At 44.8% G+C, this 18,021-nt stretch overlaps 1 protein-coding gene across 3 annotated transcripts in view; it reads left to right on the forward strand.

Moving 5' to 3' along the window:
- The window catches only part of SLC24A3 (solute carrier family 24 member 3), a gene marked incomplete at its 5' end in the record, with an annotated part of 170,946 nt that overhangs the window by 18,302 nt on the left and 134,623 nt on the right, over positions 1–18,021 (forward strand). For all 3 annotated transcript variants that reach the window (XM_081872738.1, XM_081872739.1, XM_081872737.1), the window contains one exon: positions 17,409–17,546. In XM_081872738.1, coding sequence (XP_081728864.1) covers positions 17,409–17,546 — 138 coding nt within the window. The remainder of the gene's footprint in view (positions 1–17,408; positions 17,547–18,021) is intronic.

An 18,021-nucleotide genomic window follows, 5' to 3' on the forward strand; every position in this document is an offset into this window, starting at 1 on the left:
GGGAGGGGAAGTCCTGGAAAGATGATATTGAAAATAAGGCCTTAAATTTGGATGTTTTTCTTTTCTGTTATATTTGAAAATTTTTAATAAATATTATTTTTTAAAAAAATATCTTCCTGCTTGGTGGTTTCTACATCAAGCTCTTGGCCCTTCAGCCATGGAAACTACAGCATTGGCTTGGCCTTGTGTTGGGCTAAAAGCTGCCTCTCGGATGGCTGCCTCTGCTTCCCGGCACCTGCAACTTATGTAGCTTGACAAATTGAGATGCTCCAAGACCAACTATTGAATCCCAACCTTTTACTTTTGTTAAGCTGACACAACCATAAAATTTACAGTCATTATCTAACGAGTAAAGGTGGTGAAGACAGCAAACCAAGTGGACGGGGACAAACAAAACTCAATAGCAACTGATCCAGCAATCTCTTCAAATGTCTTGTAGACTTTTTTGAAACCTTGGACGTGGATCATAAATGGATATGACCTGACAATGTATTTTGCAGAGTGGGAGCAAAGGCTGCAAAAACAATACCCTATCACAACCTCACCATTCTTCATCTTTTGTTTATGCAACTTTGAACAAAAATGCCCCAGCCGAATTTGAAAGGGGTGTGTTGCATGCGTGAGTGTGCATATGTTTTGTGCCAGGAGCATCATCCATGGGGGGCTTAAATTGCAGACCTTCTAAGAGCTGAGGTGGAGATGGGCTACTAACAATACCCCTCAATTGTAACTTTCTTCCTTCTGAAATTTGATAAAGACCCAGTTAAGTAGTTCCTGCAGAACCATCTTACTCAGCAAGCAGTTAGTGGCTGCAGATCAGCAGGATTTTTTAAATTAAAGATCTATTTAATATAGTTTACGTGGGTTTTATTATATAGTAAATGTTTTTACTTCAGCCAGCTGGAGTGATTTTCTCTGCAAGTAGACAGTGTGTGTCTCACCCTCAGAGGGAGAAAAATAATTTGTGTTCTGTTGGAATCTGCCCAAAAAAATCTGCCCCCCAAATGCAATGGATATCCTTGAAAGGAAACGCACACTTGCAGAGCAGCTGAAAGAGACACAATAAAGATTATGCCAGTCAAGCAAGCAGACTGGAAAGGACATGATGGTCACTGTGAATCCTACATCCCAAGGAGCAGATGGACAGATTCTTGCAATCTAAGCGTGACACTGCAAAGCTGCATCAAAGAGACTGCAAGGGGGCTTGTAGTGTCGGTGTATCCGCAGAGATGATGATGGGAAAGAGAGGGGCTGGAGCGGCTTTCCAGGGGGAAAGAGGAACAAGAAAGGGCAAGCTTGTGTTCTATCCAAAGAAAGACACTGGTAATTTCAGGCCAGCGAGTTCCAACATCCCAACCCCTTCTCATTCCTAGTTGCACAGTGGACCGGTTTATGCTCATAGAATAGCACCCACTCTAATACAGTCAGCAACATTCATAATGTGGGAAGGTGGTTCTGCACTTGTTGTTAGTCAAGGTGCCACGAATTCAGAGATTTAGAAGGAGGCTGAAGTTGGAAAGACTCTAATGCATCTAATCCCAGCATCTTTCCAGAAGGCAAAACAGGGACTGTCCCTGGTTAATAGGCCATATGGAGCATAAGGAAATGCAGCGTGTGGGTGAGTTATTCACATCGGCTGCTTCCATATCAAGCAATGTACTTTTGAATTGTACTGTTTATTTATCATATGTATAATGCAATCACACATTATGTACTCATGGATTTTTTAGTCATGATGATGCACACAGGAATGAGCCTTGTGAGTGGCAGATATAAACCTTGATTGACACAAGGGTGGGATGAGCTCTGGCTTGCTTGACCTAAAATGAAGAACCGGCAGACAAATTTGTGGAAGTTCTTTTTCCTTCTTGATCTCAGCAGGACTGCAATTTGACACACACTCTGAATGTGCACAAACTCTTCCATGCAACTGGGATGTGTGTTACACGGACCGTGTACAGTTGGGGCACCTGATCATGTGTGTGCCTATGCATGTCCAGATGCCAGGTGTCAAACACGACTTTCCCAGTGCACGCACAGAGTGTCTCTGAAGCTCTTAGAGCTGAATTGTCTCTTTGCAGCAGCCTCGAGGCATCAGCTGTGTTGCACCAGGAGGCCTCTCGGCAAAGACTAAGCAGCCACACCTTTATCTTTTGGGGCTAGCTTGAAGTGGTCCCCAGTTAGGTGTCTGTCCTTAGATGTGACTCCCACCGTTGTCTGCCAGTCACAGCTTCGTATTACAATGCTTTCAGGTTGTGAAGTGCAAAATGTTCCCATGTGACAGAAAAAACTTTTCTGCTGCACTAGGTGGAGTAACTGCTCCTTTCCCCGCCACCAAAACATGGACATCCTGCCAGGAATGTGCACAGCCAGGATGCTAAAAGCTGTACGGTGATCATTGATTCTCAGGTCACCACTGACAAGTATTTGATTCAAAATGGATGTAGCATTATCTGTTCTGCAATTCACAAACATAAAACCACAGCCATAATAATGGCAGTAATAGTGTTTCCTCCAACTATGTGGTAGGTAACTGAGAGTCCTCTAAAACAACCGGAGGAATTATAGTAACATAGAAGTGGCAATGTGTTGTTCTGAATTCCTTTTCAAAAGTAGCATCATAGAAAAGTTGTGTTTTCTGTTGACGAGGAGGATTGTAGGGCCAGAGATGGACATGGCGCGCAAGGAATCTGCATGCTTTCATTGGGAACTGTGGCTCACAGCTTGCTAGTGATTTCCTAACATTTAAATGTGTTATTTGAGTAGGAGTGCAATGCTAGAAGACCACAAAATTACGGTGGCAAAAATGTAAAAACATATGTTTGGAATTTGTGGGCTATATAAATAGGTTTTAAAAATCTGTAACATGCCATACCATCAGGTATCAAGGGAGAAGTTAAAGAGCTTGTAGCTGTAATATGGGTCCTTTGTTAATTTAATCCATGCCCTTATATTCAGGTCACAAGAGTTGCTGGAGGGCATAAGCTTGAGGCAGCGTAGGATTCAAATTTGTGTTGTCTGTTAGATATATCCACTTGGACATCTCATTGTCATCTCAACATGTTGAAGATAAAACCATTTATCTTGCCTCCTAAAATGGCTTTCCAACTCCTCTCAGTATTGTCAGTAGTACCATCCTTCACATCTGTTTGTCAAGCATGCTGGCTTAGCTGCTATCCCTTGACTCTTCTCTCTTGTTTGCTTCCCCCATTCAATCTGCTGCCAAGTCATGCTGCTTCTCCCTCTACAAACTTGCAAAACTCCCACCCATTCCTTCTTGTGCCTTGGCTAAAATTGGTTCGTCCTCTGGTGGTCATCTGCACCTTGACTGCTGGAACCTTAATATGCCTGACTCTTTTCTTTCATGCCTCGGTTTTTCCAAAGCACCCCTCTCTCCCATCCCTCTGGCCATGTGACCTCTTTTAGGTTCCTTCACTGGCTCCCCATCCCCTGCCAGAACCAAGCCAATCGTCTTCTCCTTCCTGCTAAAACTATCCACATCTTTCACGTCTCCCCACCCCAACTCACTCCTATTTCTTGGCTCCTGTTTTATGTTGTGTAGTAGAAATGTTAGTTGTTTTGTCCACCAAGTCCAGGATCGTCTGCTGTGAGTAGCTTCAGCTCTCCAAGATCTCAGATGGCAGAGCAGTCTTTGCCATCATCTACTGCCTGATTTCCCCCCATTTTCACCTGAAGAAACCAGGAACTGAACCCTGGGCCTTCTCCATACACAGAGTGTGCTCTGCCACTAAGCACAGCCCCCTCTCTTCCATAGCTGCTTGTGACCTCTGCCACCCCAACTCTGCCATTCTCAGTTGAATAAAAGTCTCCAACTCCTTTATGCAACTCCACCCATTTTCCCCATATGCCGAATGCCTCTCGGAACATGTTTGTGATGCCACCTCTCTCTCCCCCTTCAAATTCTTCTTTAAAGCTTACCTTTTTCTGTATGGCCTTTCACTTATCCTCTTAGTACTCATTACCACATGTAACCAAGCTTCTGACACATGACATTTCCCAAATTTCATCCTCCTCCCTTCCTCTATTTCCCCACCGTCTGTTTCAGCTTGTAGGCTTTTTGCAGTGCCGGAGACTCTGTTACTAATAATAGGCAGGCAGGCAGGCAGATGTTCTGCACAATGAATAGTTTTTCCTGGCCAGTTCAGTCTACCTTTCCCCCTCCCTTGGTTTATACATTGCTATAAATATGCATGCATCGCCAAAGGGGGAGGGGACAAAAGAGAACACAGATTTGCATGAAATTTGTATATGCTAAAGTAGATGTATAGATGCAAATTTAGAAATAGTGATCACTTAAGGAGAAATGCAATGTATCTCAGCATAGTGAGGAAGAGTGTGACCAGATTACAGTATGTGTGAACCTGCTCAGTGTGCTGTCTAGGTGTCCCATGTTGATGGGCAAGTTTGAGGGACTCTCTGCTTCCCTTTCTTTTGGTTCTTTATCTTTAGACTGAATTTAAACCCTTCAGTCAGAGGGCACCTTCAAACACAAGGCAAAGCATCCCTCTTGTAATTGCTGCAGTGAATTGTGAGAGACAAAGGCAAAACTCAGCTTGACTCTTGGAAGCTGCCAAAACCCAGGAATATCAACAACAGTTTAGATTTTGCATTTGTAAGAGGTAAATTGTTAAGGAAGTGAATGTTCTGATGGAAGAGTTATGATTCCCCCAAGCAGTGATGAAATGGCGAAACAGTAAAAGCTAAAGATACTCAAGGCACTGATATTTAAATCAGTAATCTCCCCTTGCCTCTAGGAGGAGGAGGTCCCCTTGTTCCAGATGACAGCAGAAAGCTGCTATGAAAATGAGTAACTTGAGTGAAAGAGAATTAAATGGCGCAGTGCATGGACAGTGGTGACTGTTATAGCAGAGGTGAACATGCCAGGTTTGTGCCTAGTGGGACAGCTCATTAAGCGGAAAGAAAGCTAATATACATAGTTGTGATACAAGTTGTGATTGCAAGGTTGTTTAGGTCATTTGGGGAGGTTGTACTCATGTCAACTCACCCTACAGGATACTAAAGGGTGTTGTCCCCCCAAAAAGGCATTTTTTCTTGTGCTGTGGAATGCCCTTCCCCCTGATATGCATGATGCAGCAACCACCAGTTGCTTCAATATGTCTGGGGAAGAATTATCTTTTTGGCCAGGCCTTCCTTGACACGTAAGATAGGTCCCCACTTTACATCTTTGGAGTTCTCTGAAGTTCTGTTCTGTTAGCTTTTATACACTTTTATGACCTTTTTATACTGCTGTTTTATTGGTTTGGGGTTGTGTTTTTGTTTTAAAGTTTTAAAGATTTGTTTTTTGTTTTTTTAGACTGTATATTGCCTTGGCATTTTAAAAATATTAAATGCGCTCTCTCTCTCTCTCTCTCTCTCTCTGTGTGTGTGTGTGTGTGTGTGTGTGTAAGAAGCATCCTGGCACACAGCTTTCTTGGCCAATCTAGGTTAATCTAGGTTATATGTACTCAGAAGTGTTTTGCCCTCCATGCTACAATTTTTGAAAGCAGAAAGTTGGAAACTCCAGGACGACTTCATACATCACATTCTTTAGACATTCAGTTAATACATTTAGAAAGAAAATTAGATGGCCATGTGGTTATAAATATGTATGTACATAAGCAGCTGTATGTATGTGTATTGGGAACGGGGAATAATTTTGTTCACTTAACATTTTAATGCAGACGTACCTAATTCACTCTAACTGAACTAATATGCAGACCAAAACACAGCTGTCCTTTGAAATCAATGATGGAGTTCTCTAGCCAAAAGTATACACAAAAATGTGTATATTAGGTGCACACAAAAGTGTACATATACCGAATATTAGAGAAATGTTAAATGAGGCAAGATTGTATACAAAAATACAAACAGTAGGAGAAATATATATATTTTCATGCAGACTCTTAAAAATAAAGAGCAAAGCCATCTGAATTTAAGACTGGAAAAATGAGAAACTGACAGAAACCAAAACTGTCAAAATTCTTCCATGGACCTCAAAGTGGTGTCCATGGCTCTCCTCCTCCTCCTCCCCATTTTGTGCTCACAACAACCCTGTGAATTAGGTTAGGCTAAGAGATGGTGCCTTGGCCAAGGTTGCCCAGTGAGCTTCATGGCAGAGTGGGGATTTGAACACTGGTCAACACACTCTAACTATTATTATTATTATTATTATTATTATTATTATTATTATGGGTTACCATATTTGGAAGATCGAAAAAAGAGGGCAGACAGTGGGGGGGGGGGCAAGCAGGCGATTGGTGGTGGTCGGGTGATTGGTGGCAATTGAGGTGATCAGGTGATTGGTGGGGGCTGGGTGATTGGACAGTCGGTGGCAGTGGGCGATCAGGCGATCTATGGCAGTGTTGGCAGGGCGAGTGGGTGATCAGCGGCGGGTGAGTGATTGGGTGATCGGTGGCGGTGGCGGCCAAGTGTGTGAGCAGGTGAGCGGTGGCGGCAGGGCCACTGGGCAATCAGCGGTAGTGGGGGTGGTCAGCGGGGCAGCGGTAATCTTGGGGAGGGGGGTTGGGTTAGGAATCTCCCCTGGAGGCCACCATCTTCTGCCCAGACTGCTTGCCTGCTGCATGCAAAAGAAAAACCACAGACATTTTTGAAAATATAAAGAATCTGCCTGGGTGGTGCTTTCACCTTTGGAATCCTGGGCGTGTCTGGGGAAATCTGAGCATATGCCACCCTATTATTATTATTATTATTATTATTATTATTATTATTATTATTTGCATTACACCACACTGGCTCTCCTTCCCTTCCCTTGTGACATTTCTCCAGTCTTCAGAGACACCGTGTGGGGCCCCTGGTTGCTAAAAAAAAGAAAAAGCAGGAAAAGTGCATAATACCCAAAGTATGTGACTATTTTCTCCAAGAGTTGAACTTGGGAAACACCATTTGGAAGTTCTCATAATAAGACATTGGAAGGGTATCGTGCTGATAGACAGGCCCTTGTGACTTCACGAATCCACCCCCAGCATCCTTACTGCAGTTTTGCAACTCCAATTGTATTGTGCCTTTAAAATGGAGTAAATGAATGCAAAAATGTATATGTGGTGCTTTGAAAGGCAGAGTGCCTTCCTGAGGCATGAGGAAGACTGATGTCTGAACCAGTGTTTGATTTGCTGGTGTGAGCATCTGTCGTTTATATTGCAAATGTGGGAAGAAACATCAGAGGAGAAAAATCTGCCACAACTCTATTTTGTTGTTGTAAACACTCTAAAGTTGTGCAGCCTGTTCTATTCCTGATTTTCTCTCCTCCCACTAACTTCAATTAATCTAATTGAAGGAGCTGCACATTTCACATTTCTGTTTCTGTGAAGTATTTGCATACATTTAAGGCTGTAGATTCTTATTTTTATTTTTGGGAGCATGGATTAGACTCCAGCAATTCATTCAACACAGGGTAGCCTTTGAAGAGTATTTGGGAACGCATTGACATAGCAGAATGCTTACCCTCCAACTCTCCCAACTGAGAGCAGTAGCAGCCCCATCTTCCAGTCCCCAGACATTTAAAGAAGCACCGATATGCCTCCGATAGTTAAAGCCGATACCTAGACACTACAAAAAGCCATCTCAGCATTTGAAAGGAAAATGCAGAGGGAAGAATAAAATTCATGCTTGCGTTTGCCTGTCGAGCTAGACATTCACCTTGGTTTAAACTTTGACCTAGATGCTTTCTGAGGTTTCTTCTGATTTCCTTCCATTCCTTCCATTCCTAATCTCTCTCTCCCCCACCCTGTTACTTGCATTTCTCCATGATGCATGCATATGAAACAACCCGTTTTTGAAATCTTGCATTCACTGTGAGACAGTTTTTAAAGAAACAAACTTTGTCAAAGCTCTGTGGAATATTCAGAGATGATTCTCTGATTGTATGTAGTTTTATCTTTGTTTTAAATAAAAATAATTTTTAATTATAATGATGATGATGATGATGATGTTGAAAGATAAAGTGAAATTGTTGTGCAATTCTGATCTTGGATGACCCTCTGAAACTATGTACCATGGAACACAACAGGAAGCTCCTGTCTTTTGCAATGTCTTACCTTTTCCAGAAGAATGTTCCAAATTCCATAGATGTGAGGGAGTGAAAATGAGGGAGTGTAAATGATGGCACAGAATCCTCCTTTCTGCATATATAATAGTGGTATGACAAGGGGAAAACTAGGCTAAACCCTTATCCTTGGCATGCTAGTTTTGTTCATTCAAACCTACAGCACCCCCATACAGTGGTGCCCGGAAAACCCGCTAGACGAAAGGGTTTTCCGTTTTGGAGGCGCTTCGCAAAACGAATTTCCCTATGGGCTTGCTTCGCAAGAAGAAAGCCCATAGGGAAATCTCCGGGGACCTCTTTTAAATGCTAGCGGTGGGGAGCAAAGCCTTTTCCCCCCCTCCGGCCTTCAGAAGAGGTCCAGGAAGGCCGGCGGGGGCCGAAAGGCTTTGCTCCCCACCGCCAGCATTTTAAAAGCAGTCCAGGATAGCAGGGAAGCGCTTCCCGCTATCCCGGATGGCTTTTGAAGGCAGGCAGAGGGGAGCAAAGACTTTTGCCCCCCCGCCCGCCTTCAGAAGAGGTCCAGGACCTCTTCTGAAGGCGGGCGGGGGGCAAAAGTCTTTGCTCCCCCCTGCCTGCTTTCCGGGAGAGCGGAGAAACGCTTTCTCCGCTTTCCCGGACGGCTTTTGAAGGCAGGCAGCGGGGGGGGGGAGCAAAGACTTTCGCCCCCCACCGGCCTTCAGAAGAGGTCCAGGACCTCTTCTGAAGGCCGGTGGGGGGCGAAAGTCTTTGTCCCCCCTGCCTGCCTTCCCGGGAGAGCGGAGAAACGCAGCGCTGCGTTTCTCCGCTCTCCCGGGAAGGCAGGCAGGGGGGGGGAGCAAAGACTTTCGCCCCCCACCGGCCTTCAGAAGAGGTCGGGGGACAGACTGTCCCCGGACCTGGTCTGAAGGCGGTTTCCATAGGAACGCATTAATTGATTTTTAATGCATTCCTATGGGAAACCGTGCTTCGCAAGACGAAAAATTCGCAAGACGTAAAGACTTGCGGAACGAATTAATTTCGTCTTGCGAGGCACCACTGTATTTTGCCCGAAGTAGTAAATACCTGCTCCTTGGTTGTTAAGGAGATATTAGATTCAGTCTGCACTTAAAAGTTAATCTTTCAATTTCTCACTTTCCCAAACAATGAGAAGTGAAACATAGAACCAGCCTTCAAAATTCACACATCTGAAATTTGCAATGCAGTTCTCCAACTTGAATAAAAATGCATAGATTGGGGGAAAGTGTGCATAAAAATTATTATTTTGGTAAAATAACATACAAAAATGGATTATATTAGGGAAAATTACCTGAAAAGTGTGTATGTTAGCCAAAACTGCACACAGATGTATTCATTAGGTGAATGTTGAAGAATTTTCATTGTTGCAGCACTGTGGAGAACTGAATTTCGGATTGGAACTGAGAGAACCAAAATGGAGAGATTCTTCCTTTACTATTGGTTGTACATCTAGTTGTTGTTGCCCTAAGTTTTGTGAAAGTGCTTCCCTTTGCCGCTGCCCTCAAAGGAAGAAAAGTGCAGACGAAAATAGATGTTAAACTGTGCATGACTCCTGAAAAGGTATGTCTGTGTCTTGTCTGCCTAGTTTCACAGTTTTCATAGAACCTCGGTGGCTGCAAAGGAGAGCCAGGGATCCTGCCAACACTTGACAATCCTTCGTTGAAACTTGCAGTGATTCTGCAATGCTGCAGTAACACATCATTCTTTTGTACCGTTTGACTGGCCAGTGTTCAGTGTGCCCTGTGCTAGCATGGGCTTCTTCTTCTTTCCTATATGTTCTTTTCAATGTGTGCAGTAAGTTTGTTTGGGCAGATTCTGGAATAGCACAAGTTAATGTCACTGCACAATATTGTTTGGGTTAAATGGTTTTTCCACCAGATGAAGACAGTTGTTTCATGCTTCCTACTCTCATGTGCGTCCTTGGGTAGCCTTTTAAGGAAACAGTTTCCTCATGACGGGAGAGTGCTGGAGCCTCAACTTGTGCATTTCCAAGCTGAACAGAGTTGCAGCTAAATATAGATAAGAAGTTAGTATGGGAGCACCTTATTACTCTCAGTGAATTCAGGTTTTAAGGGCCAAATAAGTTGTACGTTAGGGTACTAAAGGAAGTTGCAGATGTAATCTCAGAGACCATTTATGATTTTTGAAAATTCTTGGAGAACAGGTGAAGTGCTGTTAGACTGGACAGAGGCAAATGTTGGATCCATCTTTAAGAAGAGGGGGAAACAGGATCTAGGCAACTACTTACTGGTCAGGGTGATGCCAATGCTTTCCAGTGCACTTTCCCATATCTTGCCTTACTGCAAAAATTCTGGGCATTTTTTAAAAATAGGGGTTTTTTGCACAAGAGCCCCAGATCCACTTTAGCTGCATAATCCACAGTATTCTTGTTGTTGGGTGAGATGAAGCTACTGTTGGATTTGTAGCCATGAAACAGGACATTCTGAGGGCACGGAGGGGCTGAGCTGGCCTGGGATCAGTTGGATCCCGAATTGGTTCCACTGCTCTTGTGTGATGGTATGGGGGCAGGGCCAGTCCAGGCCCTCTGGCTGCGTAGCTTACGGCTGGCACAACATTCTCTCTGTCCATCCTGCCTACCATTTGTGTGGTGGGGCTGCAGGTGTGGTGGCCCCACCACCCTGCTCAGTCCCAGGGGGATATTTGCATGGCAGCCTAAGAGGCATTATGATCTCATTTTTATTACACAGAAAACAGAATAAATTTGTTTGCTGTTGCTCCAGAGGGCAGGACTCAAGCCATTTGGTTCAAATTACATGAAAAGGAATTTGGAGCAGACATGAGGAAGAACATCTTGATGGCAGGGATGAGGGAGTGGGGTGGAAATTTTTCCAATGCTTTATTTTTCCACCGAACGTTTTCCATTTCCTAAGTTCATTAGTAGCAATGAATGGATGCCAAGTGCCAAAGGCAATATTGGGCAAGCTTGGCAGTTTCAAAGTTGTAATTAATGTTTTTCAGGTGATTATCCCTGACAGACCTGTGAGTCAGCCTACCACGCACAGTTCTCCAGGATGCTAAAATTTATTAAGTGTGCCAACAGCCTTCAGTACTTTTGGGGTTTCCTTCCACTTAAATTTAAACATTGCAAGAGAAGGTCATGCTATTGCCTTTAAATGTTTACAAGTATTTTAATAAAATGTTTCTACATAATATAACATTTAAACGATATTAAGCGGGCCTCAAATATTTCAGGTCAAATACTTGAGGTCTTTTGGGACCAAAAAATTAACATGGGGTGGGGTACTTTTAAAAAAACTATGTTTACTAAATACAAGTAAAATAAACATACTAAACTAGAAAATTAGGGATGCCATATGTTTTCTTTTCCCAGGACATGTCCTTTTTCTCATGGGTAGAGTCATCATAGTGATCCATAGTTAAAAGTAGAAGTCGGCAAAAAAGTCCTCTTTGCTCTTCAAAATATGGCAACCCTAATGCCAGATTATTCTCAACAACATCAGAAACGTTGATGCAAATGCTAATTTCGCAGTGCAAATGGCTTCAGATCCCTCCCTATAGTGAGTTTCCCCTCCTATACCAAATAGCAGTTTGGATGAGGGGATTTTCACTAGGATCATGGAGAAAGGGTTCAGGATTCCAGCCAAGCAGCTATGTCTTTCTATCTATTTTCCCTTCCCCTGTTTTTCCATTTTTCTCCCTGCTCCCTCCATCAGTCAGCATCTCATGCACATTCACAACACAAGTGAATGAGGACGAAGCATGCTCAATGTGCGTGAGATGCTGACTGATGTGTGAGTCCTCCCCTCCCCTTTTAAGCCCCCCCCCCAATTATTTTGTGTACTTCTTCAAACCTTGGGGTTCCTCTAAATGTGCTGAGACCTCCCTCTTGTGTGTGGATGGTGGCATTTTGGCTACATAAGGATCCATAGTTCCATAATTAATTCACCATTAGTGTATACATAACACCAGTGCTTTTTTCTCCTTAAAAAATGTTTAGGGGTCCTCTCATTTTGACTCAAGAAAATCACCATTTTATAGTTCAAATCAGGAAAAATAAATACAGTAAATGGAAAAAAGCACTGCCTTTAGCTCAGCATCCCACCAAAAAATAGAGGGCATGAGACTGTGGTCCCTCAGCGGCTCGGTGTTAAGAAGAAGCCACCTTCATTGGATCAGCAGCAGCGTCAAGGTGTGCTGGGGACTCCATGTCCGTGAGGGGTGGTGGGGGGAGAGAGGAGAGTTGCATGCACAGGCACTGCCATAGATCCCTCGCGCCCTCTCACAGAGTCTCTGCTCAACATCTCCCACCTCGGGGACACCTGTCATGAGCCGCTGAGAGGCCGCCCAGCCTCCAGGCTGCTTCCATCTAGGGAAAAGTTGTGTGGGGGGGGCACGGAGAGAGAGGACGCCCCTGGGAGCGTCCCCTCAGCAGCGGTGGAGCAAGCCGATCAGGCGCCTGGGGCGGTGTGTGTGCCCTGCACCCAGGGGCGGGGGCAGCTGCCCGTGGGGGTGGGGCAAGCCGGGGCAGGACGCTCCATAGGGCCTCTGAAAAGTCTGCCTGCCTCCTCCCACTCAGCAGCGCTACAGCTGGGGGGAGGCCGCAGGTGGGCCGTTTGGGCAGCACGGAGCCTGTGCGCGTGCTGCAGGCCCTGCGGTGAGTGCCGCCCGGCATTTTGTCACCCCCCTCAGTGGTGATACACGGGGTGGACCACCCCCACCCCCCACCCCCTTCCTCCGCCCCTGCTCCTCAGTCACTCCGCTCGGAGCTACTGAGGAGAGGGAGGTGGGGACAGCACGTCTGTTCCGCTCGGTGCCAGTGCCCCCCCTCCCAAAGCCCAGCCAGAATCCCCAACTAAATATGATGTGCTAAGGGGGGAAAGGAACCCACCCACAAAGAGGGCGTCTCATGCTCTTTCTGCAGGGCTCCTAAGATATCCAAATCCCCGTTGCTACTCCTCCAAATGTTTAGGGGTATGCATACCCCTGCATCCCCCCCAGAAAAAGCACTGCATAACACCTTCCGCTGTGTGATATGCTATTGTGCTGTGTCAAGGCAAAAAAGGAGTTCTGCTGGAATTAGGACTGTGCCGGCAGGAAGGGTTTTGAAACTTTTTAACCCTTTGATTTCTTTTCAGGGTCCTGTGGTGTGGTCATGTTGCTAAACAAGGCTTGCTGCAAGTGAAGCTTGTTTGGAAGGGACATTCTTTTGAAAGTCAGCTTTGCTCCGTACTTCTCCAAGATGTGTGTAGCATAATCTGTAATTATTCAGAAGTTAACGAATACTCTAATATTCTCAAAGGCACCCTTGTCCCTGGCATTCAGAATCATTCTCTGGCAAGTCCCAACCGTATGCCTTTTGTTATGACCTGCCACTTCAGAATTCCTTTGCTTCACGTGTGAATTCCCTGAGGTCACTTTCAAAAAGGAATCTCCTGAGTAATCACTGACACTCACCTGAATGGCAGGTGCAAACCTGCAGAAAAGAGTTCTGCTCTTAAGGTGGCCTTCCGTAAGAGGTAACCGCTCTGCTCTGTTGCCTTCCAGCTGGGTTCCAGGTGACAGTACTGCCCAGTAGGAACACAAACTGAAGTGCTGTGCTTATTTCTTGCAGCATGCTCAGGCCGTTAAACAACAACAACTCTGAGGGCTTCTTGTTTTTCTTGTTTGGTATGAAAACTTCTGACCATGATTCTTGTTCTTATTTAAATTTCTGTACTGCCCTTCATCTGAATATCACAGGGTGGTTTACAATATAAAAACACAAAAAGACCATAATAACAAACAAAAAATATACCCCAGTTAAAAGGCCATATATTGTGCAATTATCCCAAGGCCCAGGAGCAGAGCAATGTTTTTGCCTGGCCACTAAGGAGATCTAAGGAAGACGCCAGGAGACCCTCCCGAGGGAGAGCATTCCACAAGCAGGGAGTCCCCACACAAAAGGCCTGCTCTCATGTTGCCACCCTCTAGCCCTCTCATGGAGGGTCTCAGACGATGATCGCAGGGTCTGGGTCAGTTCATATGGGGAAAGGTGGTCTTTGAGATATTGCACTCCTGATAGCTGTTATTATTATTCACTCTGACAGCTAGTTCTTTATCTGCCTGGCAGTATTTGTGGTCCCCAAGGATTGTACAGCCAAAGCCATAGGCTTAGGGCCCCAGGCATCCATTTTAAAAAATATTCTGGGAGATTACATGATAGATAGCAATGTTAAAAAGTGTAACATTAGAGTTCTTGGTGGACTGATCACTGTCGGTGAAATCTGGAAGGAGTTTAGAACGGCTGTGGCCTTGGTCAGGTTGCAGACACTCCTGTTGTTTAATGGTGCCATGGCTCAGAAGCTGTAGTGCAGGCATGTCCAAGCAGTTGATCGGTCAATCACGGGGCGTCCCTGGTCGATCCTGGTCAATCGCGTGATCCTGATCTATGCTCCCCTAAAAGCTGAACAACTTTGGTCAATCCAGTGGGTAGTTCACTGCCAGTTTTTTTTTTTGTGGGAGTAGATCACAGTCTCTTGGGAGTTGGAGATGCCTGCTGTAGCGCAATAAAAGCTCCAACTGCTGCTGCCCAATGAGGAATGGCTGACCAGAGACCCGTGTCGTTCGTTTTCTCCTCCCTGTCAGCAGCGCACAGTGACATTTATGTATTACAGTGGTATCTTGGGTTACAGACGCTTCAGGTTACATACACTTCAGTTACAGACTCCGCTAACCCAGAAATAGTACCTCGGGTTAAGAACTTTGCTTCAGGATGAGAACAGAAATCGTGCTCCGGCGGCGCAGCAGCAGCTGCAGGCCCCATTAGCTAAAGTGGTGCTTCAGGTTAAGAACAGTTTCAGGTTAAGAACGAACCTCAGGAACGAATTAAGTACTTAACCCGAGGTACCACTGTAAATGCAAAACCAGCTGCAGAGGCCCTGCTTTGTCAGGCCTGCTCTGCTCACTAAGCTTCTGAGTCAGCTGATCTCTGATTTGGGCGGTGTGTTCTCAGCAGTAACTTAATGTGCCTCTGTGTGATTGTGGTGGGGTGTGCGTGTGCATGTGTGTGTGAAAATGTGGCAACTGTACTGAATTGTCACACACATTGTTTCCGCCTACTTATAATGTTTGGAGTGGAGTTAGGACTTGAACCCACACACTATTCTACTCGTCCACATTTAGAGAAATGGTGGGCACGAGGAGGAGTGGTTGCATCCCTTTTTGTTTATTGATTCCAATTCTGTGCCTTTAAGTGCAACCTGACACACACAGATTTAGTAGTTGATGTTGTTCTTGGTGTGGAGTTAGGTGTTGGGAAGAAAACAATTCTGCATTTCTGAGCATTTCTGAGCGCAGGTTGCTGCTCAGCGTACAGGGGCAGGGTGTGTTAAAAAGTAGATGCAAACAGTTGCTTTATGTGTCTGCTCCGAGCTTGTGTGGCCAGACCTGTCCAACTGCTCTGCTGCTGAGTCATGTGTTTTCCCCAGAGGCTGACAGGGGAAAAGCCCCATGGGAAGCAGATGTGTGGGGAAGGAAGAGCTGCTGTGTTTTAACTGAAGGGAGAAAGAGCAAAACTCTATTTTTTGAAATGGAAACTTGGCATAAAGCTCCTCTAACACTTTGCCAAAAGGGGTTGAACTATGGGCTGTGCTGCACACAGTGGGCACCCTACTGTTCCCCCCCCCAGCATGTTCAGCTCTGCCAGATGTTACTGGCACATGAGCATGCACTTTCTGCTTAATCGGAGCAGCATGCAAGTTTCCAGGATGAGCAGCTCAAGCAAAAATAAAAACCCTTGGAGAGGTGCCATGTGTTTGCATTGATGCTGCCAAGACAGAGTTTTGCTCACCAACATCTCTTCTAAAGCAAGGCAGAGAATGAAGGCAGCGCAGAAGTGGAATGGTCCACTACAGATGATCACTACACGTCTACTTACTTGTGTCTCATAGCCTCAAAAACCTGAGAAACACTCTTCCTGCAATCCTGAAAACATTATATAGGCAAATTTGTTAGATGAGCATAACAGGGTTTTTCCATTTTGTCCATCATTTTGCTTCCAACAAACAGCTAGTTGCCACTATAATGCTCTTTGCTTTAGGAAGCCTCTAGCTATTTTGTTTGGGTTTTATTGGCTCAGTCAATACCTAGGAGAAAGTCAAACCCTCATGGTCCTTTTGCTTGTGTAAGGAAGGACCATATACCTGAATAACAGAACACCTGCCTCAGGTACATAAGCACCCCCTGCAGTTCAATCCCTGATATCCAGATCTAGCTGAATGAACAGTGGACAGACTCCCTTGGGAGGTTGTGGACTCTCCTTCACTGGAAATTTGTAAGCAGAGGTTGGGTGGCAATCTGTCATGGATGCTATGGCTGAGATTCCTGCATTGCAGGGGGTTGGTCTAGATTACCCTTGAGGTCCCTTCCAATGCTATAATTCTATGATGGGTTTCCGGGGGAGGGGGCATTCAAAAGGTCTTTGGTTGAGCAAACCACAGGCAGTGCTAGGCCAGATGAGTGGTATTGACTCGTTTCAAATTAGGTATGATTCCCTGTCAATTTTTGTTAGTTTCCCCAACTAGATGCCCTTGTACATTTCAGCCATGGCAATTTGTGCAATTATTTTGTCTCTTTTAGGGGCTGGCTCAGTTGTTTTGCTTAGTCCTCCATCCCACCCTGTGCTGTTTCTGTGACTCACTTCTCTTTTTGAGCCCACCTCCGAGTCTGCCAGCCTACTTGGGCAATATGGAAACTCGCCACATAATGCTAACCTTATCACAGTTATCAACATATGGACCTCCCTCGCCACCATTTTTTTACACCTCTGCTTGTCCTATCCCAATATTCTTAACTAGGAACCATATTGGCATTATTGCACCAACAGCTTTCCAGGGAGAGAATGTACATGTTTAAAGAGGAACTGAATGTTGCCAGAGTTCAACCTCTGTCCAAATACCAAAAGGGCAATCCCACCAGCAATGCAGCATGCCTGTACTGGGGCAGGCTCATGTTTTGGATATAGAAAGCCCCATGACGCCTTCTCAGTTCTAACACCTGTCTCCAGTCCTTACTGCCAGCACAATGTACAGTTACTATGCATAGGAGATCCCACAGTGCTGAAAAAACTAACCTTTGTAACAGAAGAATAAGAATCTAGATTAATAAGTGTGATAACTTGTGAGGAAAGGTGTCATAGGTCTACACTGATCACCCCTTCATGCCACCCTCTACCTATTTTTATCCTTGCACTATGTAAGTAAAAGCCTAGCACAGTGGTGCAACTTATTGCCCACTTCATTGAATTAATGTGCTACTCTGTTCAGCTGTGTTCCTCCCTCTTACATTTACCGTGGTACTTTTTCCTCTCTAGGTTATGATGTTCTGAACACTGCTTTGGAAACTAGTGACAAGTGGATTGGGCGAAGGCTACTGCTGGAAGTGGAGGAGAATGTTACAGATAACCCTGAAGAGGCAGAGCATCCAAATCACAAAAACTGCACTGAACCAGGTAGGAACAGCTTCTCCTGCCCCTCACATGCTGACGGCTGGTTTGCCAAGCAGTAGAGCTCTAGAACTGCAGACACACGACTCTCTTGCATTTTTGTTCCTTTTTAGCTTTATAATCACATAGGTCTTGGATTTATTTGGAGCATGAATAAATCCCTCTCAATTTAAACTCAAGAGGATAAGACTAGTAGAATCTCAGGTGTTGCAGCTGTATCATAGTTGATATATATGAATGTGGAGTGCAACAGTTTTTAAACTGGAAATATGTTGATATTATTATTGCCACGGGTTCTGTTCTCTTATTAAGATCTGAAAATGTGATATGGGCACCGCAGTTTGAAGATGCAATTTAAATAGATTTTGAGGAGAGGGCATGATTAATAGTGATTCCTATTCTTCTTTTTCAAAGCTACTTCCGATTCTTCCTTTTAATGGATTTATTTCTCTTTCACCTTAATGGAAACTGAAACCCATTT

Source organism: Podarcis erhardii (assembly GCF_964252035.2).
Source record: "Podarcis erhardii genome assembly, chromosome: 8".
NCBI classification, from domain to species: domain Eukaryota; kingdom Metazoa; phylum Chordata; class Lepidosauria; order Squamata; family Lacertidae; genus Podarcis; species Podarcis erhardii.